The 21670-nt window shown below is 47.5% G+C and overlaps 1 protein-coding gene across 3 annotated transcripts; it reads left to right on the top strand.

The window, feature by feature from the left end:
- The first annotated feature begins 495 nt into the window (after positions 1 to 495).
- On the top strand, positions 496 to 16537 carry IL1RN (interleukin 1 receptor antagonist). 3 transcript variants are annotated; one of them, XM_090281719.1, is made up of 5 exons: positions 496 to 629; positions 11931 to 11982; positions 13508 to 13596; positions 14586 to 14698; positions 15765 to 16537. In XM_090281719.1, the coding sequence occupies exons 1-5, from the start codon at positions 620 to 622 to the stop codon at positions 15975 to 15977; spliced, it is 477 nt and encodes a 158-aa protein (XP_090137845.1). In that variant the 5' UTR covers positions 496 to 619; the 3' UTR covers positions 15978 to 16537. The 3 variants fall into 3 exon arrangements, with proteins under 3 accessions (XP_090137845.1, XP_090137846.1, XP_090137844.1); XM_090281720.1 differs by lacking the exon at positions 496 to 629 and adding an exon at positions 11738 to 11791; XM_090281718.1 differs by lacking the exon at positions 496 to 629 and having other exon boundaries at positions 11799 to 11982.
- Positions 16538 to 21670: the final 5133 nt, after the last annotated feature.

Here is a 21670-nt window from a genome sequence, read left to right as displayed (position 1 = left end):
ACTATTTTTGACCTCACGTAGATCTCAGCTCAAAAGTCACTTTCTCTGAGAGGTCTTTCTTGACCACTTTCCCTGCATCCCTTAGAAACATCATGTTTTGATTTCTCTTATAGCTCTTACCATCACATAAAATTAGTTAATTTGTTTACTTGTTTCTTGCCTGCCTTCTTCCATTAGCATATCAGAGACCTTGTCTGGCTTTTCCCCAATGCCAGCAGGAGTGCCTGCACACAGGATTAAGTCAGTCCATATTGTCTAGATGTAGGATGCATACATGAACTGGTGGGAGTCAGGGTAGGGTGGACACAAAGGCCCAGGCTCACTGTTCCGGCTCAGTTCCTCACATGTAGTCTCAGTTTTATGCAGTCAAGAACCAGTTTGGCTTCTGTTAGCCTGAGTCACCCTTCTGGCAGCAGGGCCTGACCAGCCCTGCATGGGCGTGGTGGATGGCAGGCTGCCGCTCTCCCTCATCCTCTCTTAGGTAGTCAGGAGGGGGCAGCAGTGCCCAGGGAGGCACTGGTGGCACAGGTACTGCCTGGTGTCCTTTCTGTGCAGCAGCTCTGTCAGGAGCCAGGGGCTGGAAGACCCTGGAAGACCTTGTATTCTATCAGGTCCTCCCATGGCTTCAGGTAAGTTCTTCCACTCCTATTTCTTTCATCTGAAAAATGGGGAGGAAAATGTCCACCATTGGTGTTTACTAAATGCTTGGAGACTCCAAAGAGCAAGCTTCCAGGGAAACGTCAAGGATGTTGAGCACCAGGCCTATCTGGGAGATCTGTCCACTTTGGAGGCCAGAACCACCTTGGGTAGACCGTGGTGTGGGACAGCGGGTGAACAGAGGAGGCTTGCTGTCATGAGAAAAACCATGGAATTCTTAGAGTCCATTGCTCATTTTCCACTGTTGACAGAGTCATGAGTATTGGAGAGATATTTCTGCAAAATGAGAGAAAGGACAGTGTAAGCTCACTGAGAAACAATGATAGAAGCTCGTATTGGCCACAAGATGTAAAGGGTAATGGAGTGGGTGGTGGCTGTCACTAGTTAGTTTCAGCAGATGCTAGTCCCATGAGTTATGAAAGCCCAGGTGGCCAGAACTTCTTATTTTTCAAGAATCAGATATTTTGATTTTGGTATATGTAGTATTTTGATTAAATAAAACAATAAAGCAATCAAATAAAACAGTTTATGGCCTACCAGTTTGCAACCTCTGGTTAAGATCTGTGCAGGGTGCAAGGAAGATCTTAAGATTGGTGGTCCAAAGACCCAGTTTTCAATTCTTAGTTGGCCTCTAATGGGTAGGTTTTTTTCCTTCTGGGTCTCACTTTCCTCCATGTCAAGAGGAGGTTGGCAAACCTTCAGGTTTCATGGACACAGTTCAGGTGTACCTCATTTTATGGTGTTTCACTTTGTTGCACTTTGTAGGCACTGCATTTTTTACAACTTGAATGTCTGTGACAACTCTATGTTGAGCAAGTCAATTGGTGACATTTTTCCAGTGGATTTGCTCACTTCATGTCTCTGTGTCACATTTTGGTGTTGCAATATTTCAAGCTTCTTATTATTAGATTTGTTGCAGTGAACTGTGATCAGTGATGTTTGATGTTACTGCTGTTAATTGTTTTGGGGCACCACAAACGAAACCCATATAAGACACTAACATTGATAAATGTTGTGAGTGTTCTCACTGATCCACCAACCAGCTGTTCCCCCATCTCTCTCCCTCTCCTTGGGCCTCTCTTCTCTATTCCCCAAGACACAGTAATATTGTAATCAGGTCAATTAATAACCCCACAATTGCCTCAAATGTTCAAGTGAAGAAAAGAGTTGCACATCTACTTCTGATGAAGGTGCTATAAAGATTTTTGAAGTGACAGCAAAGGACTGAGAATATTACATGAACTTAGTTGACAAATCAGCAGCAGGGTTTGAGAGGATTGACTCCAAATCCGAAAGAAGTTCTACTGTGGGTAAAATTCTATCAAACAACGTTGCATGCTACAGAGAAATTGTTTGTGAAAGGAAGAGTCAGCTGATGTGGCAAACCTCATTGTTGTCTTATATTAAGAATCTGAACAGCCAACCCAACTTTCACCAGCCACCACTCTGATCAGTCAGCAACCATCAACATCAAAGCAAGACCCTCTGCCAGCCAAAAAGATTATGACCTGCTGAAAACTCAGATAGTGGTTAGCATTTTTAACAGTAAGGCATTTTAAATTAAAGTATGTACATTGTTCTTTAGACATAATGCTATAGCACATTTAATAGATGACAGTAGAAACATAATTTTTATATGCACCAAAAAACAAAAACAAAAAATCATGTGACTCACTTTCTTGTGATGTTCATTTTACTGCAGTGGTCTGGAACCAAACCCACAGTATCTCTGGGTGTGCCTGTAATAGCAAACATGCCCATCATGCTTACTGCAAGCCAGGTGCCCTGCTGAGCTCTTTACATGGTTTATCTCATTTAATCCTCACAACAAACATGTGGGGAAGCACTATTACTGTTCACAGTTCCAAAGGAGGAAGTTGGGGAATAGAGAGGTTAAGTCATTTACTCAAGGCCAGACAGCCACTATAGGGGCAGGAGTCAGACCTGCCCTCAGACAGTCTGTCTCCCCACTGTACTGTGCTGGAAGGACACGGAGGCTGAATGAGATCATGGAGGGAGAAGTGCTTTGTAAACCATAAGCAGCTATTCCAAAGGCAGCAAGTCCTCTTCCTTTCCCCAGTGGGTGTAGCAGTCTCTCATGAAATGTGTTAATATATTAGACCATGGTCCTACGCAGTTTTCAAATATATAAAGGAGGATGCTGGACCCACTCCCAGAACCAGAGATATAGTGTGAAAAAATCACTATATTTAAAAATGGTCCCTTCCAAAATATTTTCAACTGGCACATAGGTGCTAAATAAATGTATATACACTTGAATTGCATCAAATTCAGGCAACAGTGCACGTAAGCCCAGTGAGGACACCAAGTTTCCTGGGAGGAGGAATCACCTTCTCCATCTAAGGCCAGGATGGTGGGTGGCACCACCGTTGCCAAACAGAGAACAGGGCTCTGAGAAGGGTGAACATGGAGAGATTCATGGTTTGACTGAAGAGCCAGGAGAGCGAGGACAGAGAAGAAGGATGAAGATGGGGCCACCCAGTGTACACCTTGGGCAAGTCATCTACCTCATTGGACCTCTATGTCCTCCTTGCACCACTGACCTCAGGGTAAATCCTTTTTAGGACTCAAGTTGAAGACAATTTTAAGCTTCTAGATATTGACCATATAGTGATTACATAGATAAAGGCAATTAAGTATAAATGGCTAAATTAAATTAATTGATACTATTGTATCTACTATGGTGTCTTTTCTTGAGTGGAAGACTTAGGTTTTGGGGGCACTCTTCTGTGCTCTACCCATCTGTCTATTTAATCTAATAGAATGGACCTCTGCTACTAAAAATACACTGAACAGGCAGGATACAATGCTTTAATTGTGCCTGCAATTTGAGGCACCAGCCACTAGGTGACCTTAGCACTTTTTAAAGGTTCATGTAATATGGTTACCCTATCAGTTTTCCAGGGGCTGGCGGGTCCCCACGATATGAGACCTTTAGTGTTAAACAAGACCAGGCCAACTGGCCACCCTATTTGTAAGTAGGTAAAAAGCTTTCTCTTTAACCCATGTAAGGTTTTAGAATCATCCTTTTCTTAGACAAAAAGAGAAAGACAAGAAAAAAGAAAAAAATACAATACAATTTCAAATCAACTATGGAGTAAATTGTTGCTTTGTAAGATATGAGTTAAAACTGAAAGGATCACCATAAGAACAAATGTAATTCTTGCTTTTGTGAACTGTGATATGAAGCAGAGAAGAAAAGCCAGCTGCTGCATTGGCAGGACAGCAGTGTGGGAATTAATATAGGAACTAGGTTCAAATCCTGCCTCAGGTTCTGGGCAAGTGACTTAATCTTACTTATTCTACAGAGTGAATATGTGTATTTATCCATCTCAAAAGCGGGTGTAAGTATGCCCACCTTGTACCGCTTGTTCTTATTTTTATGAAGACCAAATAAGATCTGTTTGAGACAGGAGATCACAGCGGCTGAGCACAGTCACAGTTGTCCCCTCCCCAATTTCCTGTTCCTCTCCTGCCGGTGGAGAAGCTGCCTTATGAGGTTTATCATCAGAGCCAAGACAGCAATAGCAAACATGTACCTCTGGAAACATGAGTTAACTGGATTTTAAAAAGAAATGACTTTCAATGCAGATCAATATCAAACCCAGAAACTGCTGGACCAAAACCATCTTGGAAGAAGCTGAGGAAGGACTCATGGTCAGTTGACTACTTGAACCTGGAAGGAGAGCAGGCTTCTTTTTAAGCAGTGATTGCGACAGTCAGCTTTATACATATTCTCCTGATGCTCCTTCACTGGCTGGTTGGCAGATATGGTCGCCCTGATGCTGCAGCTTGGAAGGCAGAGGTGCCCAAGAGAATGTCTCCAAACCTCACCTACTACTGTAGGGAGCATCCAATAAGCTGCTGATTTTTTAAAATGGACTTGGCCACACAGCAGGACTGGGTAGATGGAGACTTACAGAGGGGATGACAGATCGTATTGTATTATCCCTCTTTCCTCTGTGGGCTGAGGTACTTACCCATCCCTTGGAGAGAGAGTAACTAAAGTCTTTGTGCCATTATCTTAGTAAAAATTTACAAAGTTTGGACAACAATACTGTCAGTATTGGGCGCTGTGTGCTGTAACACTCAGACACTCAATATTTGGCTGAAGAACATAAGTATGAGATTCAGCAAGTACTACTTAAGGTTCACACCTGTCTGCCCAAAGCCAACTGCTTCAACTTGTACCAATAGTACTTGGATGACACGGAGCCACAGCTAAAAATGTTTGCACTGAGATTCATTAAGGTTTCCTGATAAACTGGATTTATCAGTAGGAATTGTTTTCTGCAAGGGGACAGGACCTGTGGGTGAGCCATTGGGCTGAGGAGGGAGACAACTGAGTTGGAACATGGGATGATATCTCTCTAGAAAGACTGCAGAGCAGTCAAATCTCCCTGCCTCTGTGGGGTGCTGGCGCCAGCAAGATCCAACTGTGCACATCCCTTCCCAACTATGCATTCAGTGACGTCATGCTGGCGGCTTGAAATCATCCACGGAGAAGATGCTTATAGCAGGAAAATCAGCAACTGCTACAAATCAGAACTTTTTGTTTTTGAGGTCTAGCTGTCAAACATTTGCCAGCACACCACGACCCTGCCTTCAGGCTCAGTCACCCCAAACCACAATCCAAGTCTCATCCATCCCTCCACTGTGCCCAGGGTGATCTTAAAATGAATCTAACAATGTCACCTTCTGTTTTACTTTTCTTTAACACAAGTTCCCTGCTTCTTGGTATGGTGTTAAAAGCCTTTCCTCTTCTGATTTCTGCTCATACATAAACACTTCTCCTGCCCCAAATGCTGCTCAAACTCCAGAATCATGAATAGCAAGACTTAGAAAACAGACAGTATTAGGTTCCACCTCTGGCCTAGGTTGTTTAGGACCAGCCAACCTTCCTGCTGGGATACCTAGTAAAGCTAGACAAATGGATTTCAAAAATATATGAGGGCATTAAGGAATGACCAAGGATTATTTTTAAATCATTTTTTATTTTTTAATTACAGTTGACATACTTAATATTAGTTTCAGGTGTACACTACAGTGATTAGGCAATATATAACTTATTAAGTGATCACCTTGATAAATCATGGACCCATCTGACAGCATACATAATTATTAGACTATTATTGACTCTATTCCCTGTGCTGTACTTTACATCCCCATGATTATTCTGTAACAAACAATTTGTACTTCTTAATCCCTTCACCTTTTCACCACCACCCCCAAATCTCTCCTATTTGGCAACCCTCAAAATGTTATTTGCATCTATGAATCTGTTTCTGTTCTGCTTGTTTGTGTATTTTGTTGTTTAGCTTAAGTTGTTGATAGATATGTATTTATTGCCATTGAATTGTTCATATTTTTTATCCTTTTTTTCTTTTTCATCTTTAAGAACTAACTCCTTTAGCTTATCCTTGTCTGGGAAGCTATTCGTGTGCCCTTTGATTCTAAATGATAGCTTTGCCAGATAGAATAATCTAGGTTGTAGGTCCTTGCTTTTCATCACTTTGAATATTTCTTGCCATTCCCTTCTAGTCTGCAAGGTTTCTGTTAAGAAATCAGCTGACAATCCTACGGGAGCTCCCTTGTTGGTAACTAATTGCTTTCTCTTACTGCTTCTAAGATTCTCTCTTTGTCTTTAAACTTTTACATTTTAATTATGATGAGTCTTTCTGTGAGCTTATTTGGGTTCATCTTCTTTGAGACTCTCTGTATTTCCTGGACTTGTATGTCTATTTCCTTCACCAAGTTAGGGAGGTTTCTGTCATTGCTTTTTTCAAATAAATTCTCAATTTCTTATTCTCTCTCTTTTCCTTCTGGCATTCCCAAGATGTGAATGTTTGTATGCTTGAAGTTGTCCCACAGAGTCCTTACACTATCTTTGTTTCTTTGGATTCTTTCTTTTTTTTCTTTTTTTTTTTTTTTTTTTGCTATTCTAATTGGATGTGTTTTGCTTCCTTTTATTCCAAATGACTGATCTGATTCTTGGCTTCATCTTTTCTTCTGTTGATTCCCTCTCTGTAAGTTATTCTTCATTTCGGTTAGCATATTCTTCATTTCTGACTGGTTCTTTTTTATGGTTTTTATGTCCTTTTTCATGCTGTTAAGTTCTAACTAAGTTCCTTAAGTTCTCACTAAGTTTCTTGCATATCCTTAAAGCCATTGTTCTGAACTTCGTATGTGAAGGTTTGCTTGCCTTCATTTCATGTCATTCTTTTCTGGAGACTTCTCCTATTCTTTCATTTGAAACTCATCTCTTTGTCCCCACATTTTGTCTGCTTCCCTGTGTTTGTTTCTATGTATTAGGTAGAGCTGCTCTGTCTCCCAGACTTGGTAGAGTGGCCTTGTGTAGCAGTTGTCCTGTAGGGCCCAGTGGCACAGCCTTCCAGTCACCTAAGCTGGGCACTCCAGATGTGCCCTGTATGGGCTGTGTGCACTGTCCTGTTATTTCCGAGCCTTGATTATTGTTGGTGTCACTGGGACAGATTGACCCCAAGATGACCAACAGTGAGGACCGCTGTGACTACAGCAGAGGGGCTGCTGTGCAGGAGTCAACTCTATAGAGCAGGACTTGCTTTAGTGGGACTTTGGTGGTCACTGAGCCGACCCCTTGAGTATGTAACTTGTGGAGGTGGCAAAGTTGTAATCCAGTGTATTCTTCAGCTATCCACTGGGTACACTGGGTCTGTGGTCTTTGGGGAGGTGCAAAGTCAGCCACCAACTGTGCCCTGCCTCGGGCTACTCAGCATAAGCTACAAAGCAATATGCAGATGGATGCTACTTGTGCTGGGCTTGGAGGTGCCCAGGAGAGGCCAAGATGCAAACTAAGGCCAGTTGCTGCTAGTGCTGGACCTAAGGCCACTTAACAGGAGGTACAGGATACACCAAGGCCAGATGCTGCTTGTTTGAGTGATTTTAGGAAAGTCCAAAGCATAAGGCAAGATAAGCCATTTGTACAGAAGAGTCACTGGAAACAGCTTGGGTGGGCCTGCAGGTTGGGTGTGGCAGGGCCTCAGGGAGTCACCAGGGCAGGGCAAACAGTGCCAGCCAGGTTGATGGAGTCTCAGATATGGCATCTGCTTCTCTGTGGCTCTGTTAGGGGGAGGGCTCAGAAAAGGAACAATGGCCTCTTTCAGCACTTATGTCTCAGAGAAAGCTGTCCCCCCCAGCTGTCACCCCAATGTTGGACAATTCAGTTCCTCCTTATATGTCCCTGGTGTCTTTTGAACTGCTATCCCAGTGCTGGAGCTCAGAGCAAGTGAGTCTGAATAAGTCTGTGCACTGGCCCTTTAAGAGGAACTGTCTGGGACTTCAGAAGCCTTCTGTCTCCCTCAGCCTCAATCCCCTCTGGTTTTTACAGGCAGAAGTTATAAGGACTTCTCTTTCTAGCTCTGGAACCCTGGACTGGGGGGCTTGGTGTGGGGCTGTGACCCCTTGCTCCTAAGTGGGGACCTCTGCAGCTAAGATATCCCTCCCAATTTTAAACCACCACACATGGGTGTGGGGCCAGCTTGTTTTACATCTCTGCCCCTCCTACCAGTCTCCATATAGCTTCTTCTTTAAACCCCTGGTTGTAGGACTTCCATTCAGCTAGATTTCAGGTGGTTATGAATGATGGCTGTTCCGTAGTGTAGTTGTAATTTTGATGTGGGTGTGAGAGGATTCAAGGACCACATTTACCTATACCACTGTCTTGACCAAAAGTCTTCTGGCCAAGGCTTTGAGGAGCTGAAAAGCTCCAAAGAGTTAGAGTTTAGCATCTGGGCCTTTACCTCAGAAGAATTTGCTGATTTCATAGGCTGCCACTGACCTTTGGACAGATTCGTGAGGCTTGGGGGTGAGGAAGATAACATTCACCTTCATCTCTCATCAAGGAGGAGGGGCCCAGATAAACACCCCAGGTTTGGGCTGAGACCCTGGAGGGTCAGGAGTGAAGAAGTAGAGTAGTCCACAGAGTTACTGAGTCCTCTCCAGCCCTGCCTGGGTGGAAGGCACCGGGGCTGCCGTGCACTGGCCTCACTGCCCAGTGGGAGCTGAAGTGAATCACCTCTGGATAAAGATAGCTTCATCCAGAGCCTTGTGTGATCCTGACAGTGCATGTTACACAGTGTTCAGCAGTCAGCAAAAAGTAGTCAGGCACAGACAAGGCCACCTGTGCACAGGAGAAAAGCAGACACTATGAGGAGACCCAGCAGGGGCAGCCTTTACATGAACCATGAATAAAATGCTGAGGGGTTTAAAAGACAAGATCGAAACTTTTGGCAGAGAACTGGAAACTATACAAGAAAGGAACCAAATGTAAACTCTAGAACTGAACGATGCAATGAACTGAAATTGAGAAAGACATGGCATTTATGTGCATGTCACTGTGCTGAACACTGTATAGGAACAGCAATTAGGGCTCTCCCTGCGGTCCCTGTGGACCTGCACAGTGTCACTCCTAGGACACAGACAGCCTGCTTTTCCTATCTCCCTGTAAGTGGGACTTGGTCATTTCTGCTCTCACAAGCATGTAGCCAGGCAGAGCTCAGCCTGTGGAAGGCATTAGACACAGCTGTGATGCCTGAGCTCAGAGGGAAAGGCAAGGGGCCAACAGAGAGGGCCAAGTTCACTACTAATACGGTCATTAAACTTAATTCAGGAAGCGGAGTGAGGCTGTGCGCACCAGAACTGAGAATAGGGTTAGTCAGAGATTTCTTGAGGGCAGAAATCATAGTGACACCAACTGTTTTAAGACGGAACCAAGAGCAGAACTATGGCCAGAAGCGTGAGGAGAGGGAGGTAGCTTCTCCTCCCTCTACTTCCTTCCCATCCCAGGGAGCTAGGATCAGAGTGCAGGGCAGGGTTGACTGCTCAGGGACATGGTGATTGATCTAACCCACTTCACCTGGGATGAAAGCACACTTGATGGCAATCTATTGTTTCAGTATCTCCTATGTGCCAAGGTCAGGGCTAAGTACACCACGTGCAGTACCTCAGTTCTCACAGTGACCCATGACAAAGCTTCTGTTATTAGCCCCAGCTAATGGATAATGAAACTTGGACCGAGAGAGCATGGGCACATGTCCTGGATGGCCCAGCTTATAAATGACATGGGAGCACACAGTCCAGATTTCCTGACTTCAAGCCTGGCCCCAAGGATGCCCACCTCAGACCCAGAAAGACCTGTGGACCACTTCTTGGGAAAGGTGGGAACCCAGAGCTACTGCTCTCCAGGAGAAACTGCTCTCTGAATTTGGGTTGGGGACTACAGAACATTCCTAGGAGCGAAACTATGGGAGGAATTTGACTGTGGGTTTATATGTATCACCTCCTTTAGGCAGCCCTCCCCAAAGCCAACACAGACAAGCAAAACACCCCTTGGCCCTCAAAGGGAGACACCGTTTCTTGAACGTGTTTCAGAGGCTACATGACTCCCACCAAATCACAGGGTTATTTGTCCCTCCAAGCAAACACCCAGGGAAGTGATACAATTTTTGCATAAATATTCCATTTGCTCTATGAAGAACTCTTAAAAGATACAGGAAATTCCTTTGTAACCTTTCCTTCATTTTTTTATTGAGGTGTAATTGACATATTATATTAGCTTCAGGTGTAGAACATAAAGATTTGCCCATCACAACACCTTGGTTATAAAAATTTTTCTTGTGATGAGAACTTTTAAGATCTCTTCTCTTAGCAACTTTCAAATATACAGTGTGACCTTCCTCTTTGAAGGGTTTACCCTCTTTTGGACACAGACTCCGATTTTTTTGTTGAAAATCAAGTCAGACTCATCATATGGATTGCTGCAGGAGGACAGCCCTGGCTGGGAATCATACCTGTGCCATTAACGAGTTGTGCGACTTGGACAGGTCCCTTTCCTTTCTGGGTCTTCTTCAAAGCCGTGACAGGTGGAGAAAGGATTGCTGAGCTCTCATCTGGTCCTGAAATGCTACAATCTGTTTCTGCACTGACATGTGTACTCCTATCACAAAGGTCAAGTAGAAACCCTCCTAGTCTTTTTTCTTCCCATAAATAGAAGTGTGCTTGCCTTTTTCCTAACTCTCTAGAATGTAGCAAGGGAGGAAGTTAATGTTTATTAGTGCCCACACTGGACCAGAATTTTCCCCTTCTAAGGCCCCTTCTCTTCCCTTCCCTCCCCTTCGCTCCCCTCCGCTCCCCTCCCCTTCCCCTCCCTTCCCTTCCCTTCTCTCCCCTCCCCTTCTCTTCCCTTCCCTTCTCTTCCCTTCCCTTCCCTTCCCTCCTTTCCCTTCCCTTCCCCTTTCCTCCTCCTCACACTGAGGAAGATGCATCTGACCTCATTCTGAGCATAAAGAAGCAGAGGCCCAAATCAGTGAAGTGACTTGTTCAAGGCCACACAGGTGGCTACAGGCAAGTGGCAGAGGGGAAATTTGGATTCATTTCTGTCCTGGCACTGAGTTCACCTCAGTGTCCCAAGACCCGTACTTCAGAGATATGGACAACAGGAACAGAGCTGATGCCAAAGTCCCTCCCAGGAAGTTGTCTCTGAAGCAGGAGTCAGAAGTCTTCAGGCAAATCTGCCATCACCTAGTTCTGTAAATAAAATCAGATGAAATTCAACCAGCATGTTCATTTATGAATTTTTACCCACTTTTAAAAAATGACACTCAGTTGAGTAATCACAAGACTGTGTGGTCCATGTATCCTAAAATGTTTACTATTTGGTGCTTTTCACAGAATGTTCACAGTCCCTGGTCCAGAGCCCAGCAAGGCTGTCCCTCCTTCAAAGGACACAACATGATGTGAGACCATCTTCGTGCTCGGGTCCTGCCACTCGGCCTTAGGAAAGGGGACATTTCTATTCAAATTTGCTTGTAAAGTCAACAAACAGACCCTGGTCACCTGTCAGGCAGATGAAGGTGTTTGGTTTTCACTGTGCTTTTCTTCCCAGGAACCCAGTGAAGGGAAATGGAAATCTCCATTTTGGGGAAACCGCACCGGGGAAAGGAGGAGGGGCAGTTACGACACTGTGTTGCAACACCCAGCAGGGCTGACCGTGACAACAGTGAGGGTTTCTCTTTTTTGGAAATGTGAGGGCATTTCCGTTTTTGAGACTGGGACAGGGCGGCAACCACTGGTTTAGGTGACTGACTATCTTCTTTATAAGCAGCTCCTCTGGGCCCGACATGGCAGTCCCTGTTGCCTGCCGTGCCACAGGATGGAAATTTGCAGGTGCCCCCCAAGTCACCTAATCTCTCTCCTCCTCTTCTTGTTCCCTTCAGAAACAGCCTGCTGCCCCTCAAGGAAGAGGCCCTGCAGTATGCAAGCTTTCAGGTAAGGCTGACCGAGGAGGAAGGGTAGACATGTCTCAGCTGTCTATGTCTGGGCTGGAAAGCGATGTCCATTCATTAGAAAAGGGGGCTGCCATGTGTGAGGCCTTCAAAATATCCCAGGTGTGCAAGCTTGGCTGGCTTTGGAGGCCTGGCTGACTTTCTCAGAGACCCTGGCAACTCAGTGAGTGATGGACACGTACCCAGGAGCCCAGCTGGAGTTGGGCCGAGTGTGCCAGGTGAAGAAGCAGAGAGGGGCCAAGGCAGAGTTGCCCCGAGTTCTAGGTGATGGTTAGCAATGTCTGTCTGTGCTGACACAGTGGAGAATCCTGGCCCCTGGAGCCTCAGTTTTCCCACCTGTGACGTTGATTTATGAGGACCCCCTGCCTGCCTAACGGAGTGGTTGTGAAGATAGCAGTGTGACAGCACTCTGTGAGCTCTAAAGTGCTCCCAAAGCACTTTAAAATGATTTTTTAAAATTGAGCCAGGAGCTTTGTGGATGTCAAAATCAGTTGTGAAGATGACAGGATAGGATGCTTCCACAGGTGCCCTTTGTCCTGTTACTTGGGACTGAGCATGTTTGGGTGACTTCACTATCCAGCGCTGAGTTTTTCTGGCCTCAGGCTGCAGGTCATCTGATTGCGTATTCATCTGGGCAAGTCACTCCCAGAGGCCTCCAGAAGGGGCTGTTTAGTCCCTTCAGATGCACACACCCGGAACTAAGAATAATTACAAAAGGTCACATGCTTATATGTGCAAACAACGTTACAGTTTGCCTGACCACCTCATCAGGCTCTGGGCTGTCAGCTGTGCCTCCCAGGACAGGAGATGAGGCACAGGCCCCTGGTTGGGCTGGCGGGTAGTAGGGAGCAGAGGGCCCACATCCATCTCATGGCTGGAGGGGCCCTTCACCAGGAAGACAAAACTGGGAGCCAGAAACAGTCTCCTGGGTGAGCTAGACAGGATGCTGACCCCTTCTAGGGACAGCTGCTCCTGCCAGATCCAGGGCAGGCCCCTGGTGGGCAGAGGACAAGTGCTGGGACAGACCTTCCCCAGTTACTACAAGGTACTCCATTCCCTCCAAACTTCTAGTCTCAGAGGACACTCTAAGTTTACATTTCAATTAATACTTAATAATATTAAATTAATAAAGATTAAAATTAAAAATTCAGATCTTCAGTCACACCACATTTCAAGAGCTCAGTAGCCATGTGTGGCTGGTGGCTGCCATGTGGGCAACAGACAGGGACATTCTGCACCCTGGAAAGTCCTACTAGCAGGAGCCGTCCTGGGGCTGAAGCCCAGGCACTCATCCCAGGAACCCCCAGAAGAAGAGCAGGACAAGGATTGTGCCTGTTCCCTAACCTGCGTTGATCTCAGTTGACTCCTCATGCCATGGGTGTGCAAAAACACCCCTCCTCAGGCAGAAAGTTGGATGTAGACTCAGTGAATTTGGGGGACACAACAAGGGGCTGAGCACAGGGCCCGGCACAACATCGTCCAGTACAGGGGACCCTCTCACTTTTCAGAATCTGGGATGTTAACCAGAAGACCTTCTACCTGAGGAATAACCAGCTTGTTGCTGGATACTTGCAAGGACCAAACACTGAACTAGAAGGTGAGTGGTTGCCAGGAATGCTGTTGTGTGGGCTCTGGGTCACTCTGCCTGGGGTCTGCAGCGGTGCGTTCTCTGTGTGGCACCACAATCCTGCTGGGAAGGCCCGGCCATTGGAGGGCACATCTGAGGGCAGCTTCAAGAGGGCAGGGAAATGGGGGCCTAGGTGGGAAGCCACCACCTGCGGGCCCAGTGGTCCCAGGGCCACAGCTCAGGGGTGGGGGCTGAAGGCAAGATGGACCTTCCCTTCCTTCTATGCCTAGTCAGCCCCTGTGTACCTGTGTATTTAAACTCAAATTCACTCCCACAATGAACATACCACGCCCAAGCGGGGCTATGTCCCTTATTTGTGGACACGCATTCAGCAAGCTCTGGGCCAAGTTCTAAATAAGCCAGATGAACTGGCGCAGCTGCCCCCAACCTACTCTTCAGTTTCCCCTTTAGTGCAATGAGGGCAGGCGGCTGACGTGGTGGGAGAGCTTTAGCACTGGCCTTCTGGGATGCATCATCTTCAGCTCTTCACCCTGCCCCTCCCCTGTTCTCCCTGATCCTCATCCTGCAGGAGGACAAGACCTGCATTTTCAGTCCCTAAGAAGCATACTAAAGCAGGACGACTTGGCTTTTACTGCTACATGAGGCCCAGAGACCACTGAGGGGAGAGGCGGGTTCAAAGCCACCAAGCCCCTGGGGCCACACTCATGACCTCATAGGTGATATTCCCTGCGCATGAGCAGCAAACCTATTGACCTAGAGTGCAGGTATCCCAGTGATACCTAAGTGACCTGAGCAGAACCTAGGCAACTTGGTCCCTGGAGGTGGTTGTTCATGGTTGGATGTTCTGTTTGGATGCAAACCAGAAAGATGGGGCCTCGCTGTCCTCATGACCTTGGGTTTAGTTAGGGGCACAGAAGAGCCCCAGGGAGAGTCTGGGCTCTTCTCCAACTCTGCCTCCTTTTCTCTATGACCTGAACTTCCTCTCTGCTCTTCCTCAGAGAAGATAGATGTGGTGCCCATTGAGGCCCATACTGTGTTCCTGGGGATCCATGGTGGGAAGATGTGCCTGGCCTGTGTCAAGGTTGGTGATGAGATCAGGCTCCTGTTGGAGGTAAGGATCTGCCTCAGATAACAGTGACCCCAAACCCAGTGGCTTCTGGCAGCCACAGTATACCTTTTCTCATGATTCCGTGGGTTGTCAGTTCTGTTTCACATGGGGCCACTCCCGCAGCTGCATTTGGCAGGGAGCTCGGCTGGGGCCTCAGGATGGTTTCTACTCCCCCAGGCTCTTTTCCTATGGTCACCCAGAGTTTGCTGTTCAGCTTCAGCTTCTTTACAGCATGACTGCTGGTTTCCAAGAGGGATTATTCAGAAAATACAAGCACTTATTAAATGTCTGCTTGCATCATACTGCTAATGTCCTCTTGACCAAAGCCCGTCACATGGCCAAGTCCAACCTCAGCGGGGGAGGGGACCACACAGGGGTCAGCACCTGAAGGAGGCTTATGTGGGGACCTCAATCTCTGTGTGCCACTCTCTTGTCCGAGGGCCTCCAACCCACTTAAATTTGACCTCTTCCAGTAAAGGCCCTGTGCAAAACCTGTTTCTCCCAATCCTTGTCCACTCAGACCCGTGGACTGGCATCCCATCCAGGGCCCTGCTTTCTTGGGTCCCATGCAGTGTTAATGGGCTGCCCTCAGAGAAGATGCCTTTGTCTCAGGAGCCTCTTGGAACAAATCTTAACCCAAATGTGAACCTTAAGCCACAGTGGTCATGACTATGACACTGTCAGGTCACTCTACAAGTGGGCAGGGCATTTTTTCTGAGAGTGATGGCCTGCTCTGTGTGGAGTAGGGATGGTGGCAAGTGGACTGTGATACTCTTCCCACCTTCTGTGCTGCCCCCTCCTCAGAGGTGCAGACCTGGCAGAGCTCAGCCTCCACAGGCTTGGGCCTCCGCTGATGGTGCCATGTGTCCATTAAATTTTTTGACCCCTGGTGAGAGTGGCCAGAGTTTCCCAAACTAAGGTGTGACAATGGGACTTGTGGTCTCCTACAGGGGTCTCCAGGTCTGCATTCCACTGGCACTTCCTGGAGGCCTGGCCCGAGGGCCCTGTCATGGTGGGCAGGAAGGGAGGGTGGCACAGAGCTCTCACCTGCTCACCTCTTGGCTTTCAGAAGGTCAACATCACTGACCTGAGCAAGACCAGAGAGGAGGACAAGCGCTTCACCTTTATCCGCTCAGACAGCGGCCCCACTACCAGCTTTGAGTCTGCTGCCTGCCCTGGCTGGTTCCTCTGCACAGCGCTGGAGGTGGACCAGCCCGTCAGCCTCACCAACACTCCTAAGGAAGCTGTCAAAGTCACCAAGTTCTACTTCCAGCAGGACTAGTGGTGCTGTGACACTGCTGCCTCACTGCCAGTACGTCCATGACTCCAGATGTGTCTTTGCCCTTGTCCCTGGTCCTGGCTATCATGCAGGCAGACCCTCACAGGAACTACAGGAGCCCTGGTATCAGGACCCTGTCTCCAACCTTCTCAGCTAATGCAGTCTTCATGCTGCCTCCACAGTGGTCTTTCTAAAGTGCAACTTGAATCCCAACACAGCTCTAAGCCCTCCCTTTAGTGCGACCTGTGCCTTCCAGATAACATTTGGGCCATCTGGCCAGCCTGACACCCTCTGCTCTCATCTCCCAGCACCCACTCCTACCCCAGGTCCCTGAAGCCACTCATTCCTCTCCCACCAAGTGGCTCCCAAACCTTGTTTTGCAAACCTTGGGACAGCAGCACTTTTAGAGTCTGTGGCAAAATGAAAAATAAGGATTCCATGATATTTTTTAAAAGCCACTTTATCCAATTTTAAAAAAGGTGCTTTGTTTGGGGATATGTTTTTCCTGGAAATGGGTGGGAGGTCAGAATATTCCTGTTTTATAATAAAACCTTGAAAACACATCTACTTGGCTGACTGTGTCCATGGCTTCTGGGCTCAGGGCAGAGAGGGCTGGGAACAGGGAGGCCAAGGGCCTCCTCACCCTGGGCCAGCATGGCTGCTTCTCCTCTGAGTCCTCCTCTCCTTGGGCCTCACTCTCCCTGGACACTCGAGACCAAGTTTCCCTGCAGGAAGGAGTTTGACAGTCTTGCCCACAATAGTCCCGAACCGGAAACAGCTTAAACCCCATCACAGAAGAGTGGATCCTGTGTGTTCATGCAATCCAGCTCAACAGAAAGAAAAAAATAAAAGGATGAACCACAGCCAGCAGCACCGAACAAAATGGGAAAGGTTTGCCCACACTATGAGTACAAGCATTACAGGAGCAGAGAGCATGAGTCTACTTATGTAGAGTTCAAAACAGGCAGAAGTGAGCAGTTGTGTGGAGGGATGTCTAGACAAGCAAGAGGAGAAGTATGATAAAAATGTGGTCTCCCTGAAAGCTGATGGTGGTGACTCTGGGACACGGAGGGGACATCAGAGCTGTGAGGATCCAGGCAACATGCTACTTCTTGGCATAGATATGGTCAGGCAGTTTCCTGTATGTGTGTTGTATTTCAATTTTAAAATGTCCAACAAATAAAGAGCCTGTCCCCAGATGTGAGGGAGGGGGCATCTGGGAAATGACAGGATCAAGAGAGGGAACATTGCATTTAGTCCCTTGAGGTGGATGTGCTAAACCCTAAGAGTAACTGATCCTCAGATGTCCCTCAGCTAATAGGTGAGCAGGGAGTGCTGTCGTCCTGGAGTCCTGCGGGGAGTCCTGGAGTCAGGCCTCAGCTGGGCCACAAGCCACTGGCTTGCTCCAAGGGAGTGTTGACTCAGATCTAGTTTCCAAAGGGGGTGCTCCTTGGGACCCTCTCCCAGGTGCCTGGAAAGGAACCCCACAAAGGAGGCTGAGAGGCCAGGCTCTACCCCTCGCCCTGCTTGGCTCTTTGCTCACAAACCAGACTGTCCAGCTTTATTTGAGGAGGAGATCTCATTGCTAAGAACAAACCATGTTCGGCAGGTTACAAAGCAACTGACTGGAGAAAATCTTCATGATCTTTTCCAGATCTCGGATCCCGTGACAACAGTGAGGTTGAGGAGGTTGCCCAGCTCAGCTTCTCTTCCTTGTGTGTGAAGTGAAGTAGCCACACCTGCTCCATGGGGACCGTACAAGGATGCAACCATATGAGACGGGTGGAATGCTGTGTTATAAAAAGGCCTGTGAGGTTATGTTTTTGGTCCTGATAAAAGGGGGAAGTTCAAGGCAGAAAACCTTTCAAGGATGAATTGTAACAATAGCAGTGAACAGGTGATTCTCTATAGCCATCCTGCCCTTCTGATACTTCCTGTGGTGAGGTTAGTTCCAAGTGAGGCGGGACAGTGCCACACAAGCAAGCCCTGGGACTCTGGAGCCACTTCCTGTTTGCTTGTATGCTCCTAGATGAGATTAGGTCTTGGGACCCCAGTTTGCTCATGGCTAATGCAAAGGGCTGAGTTGCCCCATTTAATCTTGCAATAACCTTCCGTGGTAGGTACCAACATTATTTTTACTAGTGTTGATCCTGGAAGAGTCAGAACTCAAAGCAATCCACTTTAAAGCATTGCCACTCAAAGTGTGGTTTGAAGACCAGCAGCAGCAGCATTTGGGAGGTGAAATGAGGCACCCTAGACTGCACACCAGACTCACTGACTTAGGGTCTAATCCTAACCAGTCTCCAGGTGATTCTATAGTGGCTAAAATTTGGGAAGCTTGGCTTTTAAAGCACAGTACCTTCCTCCAGCTCACTGAAGACAATGAGACCTCTGCCCCAGCACCTCTTCATCTAGGCGCATAGAATTCTTCAGGACAGCAAGAGCTGGGAACTGTTGTCATCCTAGGATGTCCACTCCACACAGCCAGGAACTTCCACGTTTTCTTCTGTGATGCATCCCAGGTACCCAGATCAATGCTCAGTATGCCCTGCATGCTCAGTAAATATTCAGTGAATAAATGAATTTGCTAGTGATAAATCCATAGGAATTAATGCATTCCCTGGATCAGAACATTTGAGAAGATAGGAGACTTGGGCTAGCAGTTTTGAAAGAAGACTGGAAAAAGGGAAAGGCCCAGAAGTGGGAGGTTCCTGGGGTCTGGGGCTTTCAAGGAATGAAATATGAGCATGAGGTGGCAGTGGGACACTCAAGCTTTACTGAGTGATGCTTTGACAGGCTACTTTGGGGAACCCTCACAGTAGGAATCGGTCCAGAGGCCACTCATAGGTGGCTGCTGCTTAGAGAACAGGAGGGCACGGTGCTGGGGAAGGGTAATGGGAAAGGGGCTCGTGTGTCTGGGCAACACATTCAGCAGCACATTGGCAATCTTGGGGACAGAGAACACCGAAGGACAGCAGAGCTTGAGGTCTTTGTAAGCTGGGCTTATCTATGGTTGGCAAATGTTGGATACAGTTTTGTGGAAAATTCAAAGCAGGCAGGCTCTAAAAGGCTAAAACTCTGCTTGTTTGGGTGATGTTTAAAACAATTAGATGTAGACACATTTAAATTTGGCAACGAGAAGGCTACTGAGCCTGTTGTGAAGAAGTCAACCATCCAGGTCTGTACATGGAGGCCACCTCTTGCTCAGTGGCGCAACTCAGGGCCCGCGACATGGCTTGGGAAACCAGGCCTGGGCAGCACACTACAATGAGGCTTCTGTACAATTAAGAGGGAGCATTCAAGAGCGACAGGAGGTGGGGGTCTCAGGTGGGAGAGAAACCACAGAGATAGAAGGTGGTCAAACATCTCAGAGGAATGTGGCCTTCCTGTCACATCTAGGCCTGACTACACAATAAGGTCACAGAATCACAGAACAGCCCAAATGAAAGTTTGAAACTGAAGACACAACACACCAGTCTTCAAGGCTTTCAAGCCTAGCCATGGCTTCCCCACTGACAAGCGAAGTGACCTTGGTCAGGCAACCTCCGCTCAGCTTTCTTGCTTAAGGAGGAGGGGATTAGACTAGATCTGTGCTCTCATTAGGCTCACCTACAGAGTTTTTTTTTTTAAGTTATACCAGTGCGCAACAAGCTCCCAGCCTCAGGACTGTGGGTGGCTGGGGGATGAAGCCATGACACCAGCATGCCAGGGCCCAACCCCTGTACCAGATGGCTCCTGACTCAAGGACACTGAAGTCAAACTCTCCCAGCTGCACCCTCCATGTGGGCCCTGCCTGGAGCTTCTGCAAATGCAAAGGAGAGAGACGGTCTTTCACTACCAAGAAAGACTCCACTAAATCAGGGTGTATTCTGACTATATTTTAATTTGAGTTTAGAGAGAAGGTTTTCCACTTTCTCTGGTTAAGATGTATTTCAAGCTTCACTTATTCTTTTTTGGCATAAATTGTGCTATAACAACAGGTGTTAAGTTGGAGTAAAAGTCTTGCAAATCTTGGGAAAACCAAATAATTTTGTGTTTTCTCTTCACATAACTATGAAATCTCTAAGTCATAATGGCAAACCTCAACATGCTGGATAATAAGCCCAGTGGTCAGAAAAGTTTGGAGAGATAGTGAAACACACCTGTGGGGTTCTTGGCCTCACACTGAAAAAGCTTAAATAGAAGGATGGTCTCTGGGTTTCCTGCAGTGACAAGTGTATGGGGCTAAAAGGCAGCTCAAAAAATGTCCAAGAGCAGGACAAGATGGCAGCAGAGTAGGTAGAAGTTACACTCGCCTCCTCTCAGGACCACATCAGAATAGCAGCTAAAGAACAGAACAATCAATATGAATAACCAGCTGAAGACTAGGTGAACAGAAGTCTCATAAGTAAGGCTTTACAGAGGAACCTGCATCAAGACCAGTAGGAAAAGTAGATGTGAAAGGGTCTAGCCCCACACCCATGGGAGGCGGGTGAGAATCCAGAGGGCTATCTCAGCTGAGAAAAATCACTGTAGAGGAGTGAGGGGCCTCGGCCCCATTCTAGGGTCCCTACCCCAGAGCACTAGAGCCTGGAAGAGAAGCCCACACAGTATCTGACTGTGAAAAATCAGCGGGGCTTCTACCTGCCCTGGTGAGAAGGGGGACAGCTCTCTTGAAGGGCTGAGGCACAGAATCGCAGTTGAGGCACTAAGCCTAGGCTCTAGCAGAGGGACAGCAGCTTGGAGGGGACCAGAGTCATAAAGGGAGAAATTGAGTGGTGTGGCTGTGGGGAGAAGGCTGGAGGGACAGCAGCCAATGTCTCTGTGCTGGGTCCCTCTCCCACACTGCCCACAGGTGTCACCTTTCCTGGGTCAAGCATTCCCCTGCATACATCATCATCCTGGGGAGTGTCAATAGCCCCTCCCTGCTGTCTCCTGGGGACCCACCCTGCCGGGATCACTCCCACGGAGAGGTCTTTGGAGGACTCCAGCCTGAGCCTGTGTGCTGGCCTTACTAAGGAGCTCTGGAGGAAAATTGGGCAGGCTTAAACAGTACAAGAATCACATGAAAAGAGACTAAGTTGTAGGGCTGTACAGGGGACCATTTTTCCCCTGTGCCTGAGAGGCGCCTCCATTCCTGCGAGGAGCCCTCCCACCACATAGCCAAATCTTGGTCTGTTTTAGCTTGGTAAACTCTGCTGGCTTCATCCTGATGACCTCCTGAGACGCTGCCTCACCACCCTAAGACTTCTGCTGAGTGGCCTCAGACCCAGCACTGGCACTGAGTTTGAATCTGTATCAGCCTGGTAAACAAAACTTGCCCCTTCCTGATGATTCACTGAGAACCTATCTCACGTAACTCATGCAACTCATGCACTGCCAGAGGCTCTCCTAATGACTGAGACTAACAGGAAGCAGGCAGGCAGAAACAGATCTCTGGGTGTCTTGGGCCTTTTGCTGACCTGACCTTGGGCTCAGAACTGGTGGAAGACAACCTTGGTATATAGCTTGGACCCTCCCATGTGCACCCATCCACGGCAGAGCAGCCACATACTGAGGATCACTTGGTAACTCCAGGCAGATAGACCAAGGCTAGTTACAGGCAGTGACTGACATTGAGCTGTACCAGTGTGCCTTACAAGAGGCCCCAGAACCGACACACTCAGTGGTGAACTTCAGACAACACCAGAGCACAACCCAATTAGCTCCGCAAGTGG

Source organism: Furipterus horrens, unplaced genomic scaffold (genome assembly GCF_987537825.1).
Source record: "Furipterus horrens unplaced genomic scaffold, mFurHor1.1.pri manual_scaffold_6, whole genome shotgun sequence".
NCBI lineage: Eukaryota > Metazoa > Chordata > Mammalia > Chiroptera > Furipteridae > Furipterus > Furipterus horrens.
This window is presented reverse-complemented; position numbering and strand designations above follow the sequence as displayed.

What these genes read in the sequence shown, in the direction of transcription:
- IL1RN (XM_090281718.1), top strand. Translation starts at nt 11,867, where the DNA reads ATGGAAATTTGCAGGTGCCCCCCAAGTCACCTAATCTCTCTCCTCCTC. An exon ending in TGCAGTATGCAAGCTTTCAG is followed by an intron (nt 11,983 to 13,507) that starts GTAAGGCTGACC and finishes CTCACTTTTCAG; the next exon opens with AATCTGGGATGTTAACCAGA. An exon ending in AGATCAGGCTCCTGTTGGAG is followed by an intron (nt 14,699 to 15,764) that starts GTAAGGATCTGC and finishes CTTGGCTTTCAG; the next exon opens with AAGGTCAACATCACTGACCT.